Here is a 3,019-nt window from a genome sequence, read left to right on the forward strand (position 1 = left end):
TAGAAGAATTACCTGATTCAATTTCAGACATAGAGGTTATATGTCAATGGCAAGCATGATCTTTTCATTGCCACAAAGAGAAATTTCCAAATAGGTACAGGAAAGTACAAATGCCTAACATGTTATGAACTCCTAGACTTTAGGAAAATAATAGCAGCTGAACCCTCGGCGAAATTAGTGCAGCAAGAATAAAACCACTACTACTGCATCACTTTTGTGCTCTCAGAATGTTCTCTCTGCAATCTCTGTCTAGCTGTGTACTTAGATACACTTGAGAATATGCTTTTAAAACAATTAAGCATTCTTGGTACTCGATTAAATGACCCTCCTAGATACGGTAGCAGATTTAAGGTACAAAGTGTCTTATTCCATCCTCCAGTTATTTAAATGTTCTATAGAGATTGATCTGCTAGAATGACATCGATTTCAAATAAAATAGAGTATGCAAAGGTGTTTGATCACTTCTGTAATGAAATTTGTCTAATTGTGCAATCAATTTTGATTATCTCCCAAGGTTTCCTAACATTTTTTCTGTTTATTCAGTGGATTCCATCTATCGTTGCATTTATCTCTGTTGCCGTAAGCTTCTTCATAAAGGAATCGATGTCATACCTTCCCATCATATTATTTGGCATCTACATGAACTGGATTTACCTGCGTTACTTCCAAAGGAGATTAGAAGTAGGCCTTAAGGGGGACCCAAGTGATGAATTCTCATTTTCAAGCTTCTTCCCTGGATTTTTAAGGTACTGTTTTTCACAAGTGATCTTGGTGTAAAGCAGTGGGAAATGCAATGCAATAATTCTGCGAAGCGAAGAACATTTTAGAGGACCCCTTGCTCAGCGATGTGTGAATCCCTAATTTAAGATGTTAGAAGAAATTTTTGGATTACCATTGCAATTAAACATAACATCTAACTCTACCTTCGAAAGCATATATGAAGAGAAAGAGTTAGGAAATGGTTGTAGAGATATCAGATATAGGTGCTCATCCAACCTTTTTTTGATGCTAGAGGTGGCTCTTGGTCCCTAGTAATAACGCAGAACTCTTAATGCTAACCAACCAACCATATCATTTTATGGATTCCTAGCTCTAAGGTTCTGCAGAAGAATTGTCCTTGGATTTTTTTTCTGAAAGTTACGATTGCTAAACACTTTACAAACAGTACAAGACTCAACAAATCTAGAAATAAATAGACCTAAACTTTGTTTTTTATTTCATAAACTTATTGAAATATTGCAGGCCAATTTTGGACCCTATTGCTTCCATATTCCACAAACTCTTCTGTGGGCGATCTGCAAGACCTGAAGGCACAGGCCAGACATTGGATGGGTCACAGTTCCCTGGTTCGGGGTCCATTGAGGCAAACAGGAGGAGGTGCGAATTCCTTTTTTTTCTCATCGTTTTAGCCATCCATCACTGAAACCATTTGCTTAGTAGAGCACATGCTCTTGGTTTCCTACCCGTTGAGCACCATCACGAAATGATTGCTACCCATTGATCAGTCTTGATGTTCTTATCTCGGGCATCTCATTTGATTTGATTATTGTCCATTCCCTATAGAGAAAGGGGTCAGAGGGCACTGGAGCAGAGACTGGTGGAGAAGCTGGCCGCGGTCAGGAACACGGAGGGCACGCCTCCGCCAAAGCAGCAGCAGAAGCAGCGGGAGGACGCGGAGGATGATGCTTCTGATAAAGTCTGAACCCTTGTGTCAGGAGAGCTGGAGGAGATCTTCTGTCAAATTTTCCTTGTATTTTTGCGCGTGCCGTATGGAAGATCTAATATATTATTTATATAAAAATCAAGTGAATTTGTTCAATGTGATGCCTTCTATATGAGCATAAGTGGATTTGTTAAATTATTTTAATTGTAATTATATCTATGCAGTTTTGCCGATAGTTTTTTTTGGGCAGTATATGGTTTGTAAAATACCTTGAAAATGGTTTGGCCAACATACAATCTGTCGGGAAAGGTTTTAACTGTTGGCGTAGGTCTTAACCGTCGACAAAGGGTTAACTGTCGGCAAAGGTTTCAACTGTCGGCGTAGGTAGACCGTTTGCCTACACATAAAGTGTCGAGGATTCTGTTGACTGCCGGTAAAAGTTTCGCCGACAGCTTCTAGCGTGACTGTTTCTAAACTGTCGAGAAAACTTTTCGAGGGAGGTTATCTGTCGGCAAAGGTGCCCTTTGCCTACACCTTTGCCTACAATAGAAAGTGTCGACAAAAGTATGTTGTGTTATAGTGCATCGTCCCTCCGCGTGATCTCTCATCCTATAAATATATAAAGGTCCATGACGAGTAATTGACGGTATCCAATTGATCACACACAAAACAATTTGATCTTCGGCATGTTTGATTGGTCGTATTTAGCTTATAAGTCATGGTTTATCAACCAACGAACATGATTTTTCTCTTACACCAAACCAGCCAACAATACTTTCAGCCATGACTTATAAGTCAAACCAGCCCAAACGAACAGAGCGCTTATGAAAGGTCCTAATATGGCTAGAGGGGGGGTGAATAGCCTATTTAAAAATCTATAAATCAACTAGAGCAATTTGATTAGTATGATAAATAGCGAAATGCAAACTTGCTCTAGCTCTACAAGGGTTGCAAGTCACATATCCAACAATTCTAGTTGTAATGATTAGTAGGCACACAACTTGTAATATTATTACTCACCAAGAGCTCTCAAACTTGCTACTCTAAAGAGCTCCACTAGATGAACTTAAAATAATAAAGCAAGCTCTCAATTCTAATTACACTAAAAAGCTTGCCACAACTAATTTGTAAGAATATAAAAGAGTAAGTAGGGTGATTATACCGTCGTGTAGAGGAGTGAACCAATCACAAGATGAATATTAAATCAATCACTGGGAGAATACCAAAGGGCAACAGACAACCAATTTTTTCTCCTGAGGTTCACATGCTTGCCGGCATGCTAGTCCCCGTTGTGTTGACCAACACTTGGTGGTTCGGCGGCTAAGAGGTGTTGCACGAACCTCGTCCACACAATTG

General features: G+C 39.5%; 1 protein-coding gene across 1 annotated transcript; it reads left to right on the top strand.

The window, feature by feature from the left end:
- Positions 1 to 552: 552 nt before the first annotated feature.
- Positions 553 to 1,763, top strand: LOC136495342 (rhomboid-like protein 19). The gene is made up of 3 exons (XM_066491294.1): positions 553 to 746; positions 1,243 to 1,377; positions 1,564 to 1,763. The coding sequence occupies exons 1-3, from the start codon at positions 604 to 606 to the stop codon at positions 1,700 to 1,702; spliced, it is 417 nt and encodes a 138-aa protein (XP_066347391.1). The 5' UTR covers positions 553 to 603; the 3' UTR covers positions 1,703 to 1,763.
- The last annotated feature ends 1,256 nt before the right edge of the window (positions 1,764 to 3,019 follow it).

Source organism: Miscanthus floridulus, chromosome 12 (assembly GCF_019320115.1).
Source record: "Miscanthus floridulus cultivar M001 chromosome 12, ASM1932011v1, whole genome shotgun sequence".
NCBI classification, from domain to species: domain Eukaryota; kingdom Viridiplantae; phylum Streptophyta; class Magnoliopsida; order Poales; family Poaceae; genus Miscanthus; species Miscanthus floridulus.

Bases quoted from the DNA above. Each gene is read 5' to 3' on its own strand.
- LOC136495342 (XM_066491294.1), top strand. From the start codon at position 604: ATGTCATACCTTCCCATCATATTATTTGGCATCTACATGAACTGGATT. The intron at 747-1,242 runs GTACTGTTTTTC...GAAATATTGCAG, and splicing joins TTCTTCCCTGGATTTTTAAG to GCCAATTTTGGACCCTATTG. The intron at 1,378-1,563 runs GTGCGAATTCCT...CATTCCCTATAG, and splicing joins ATTGAGGCAAACAGGAGGAG to AGAAAGGGGTCAGAGGGCAC.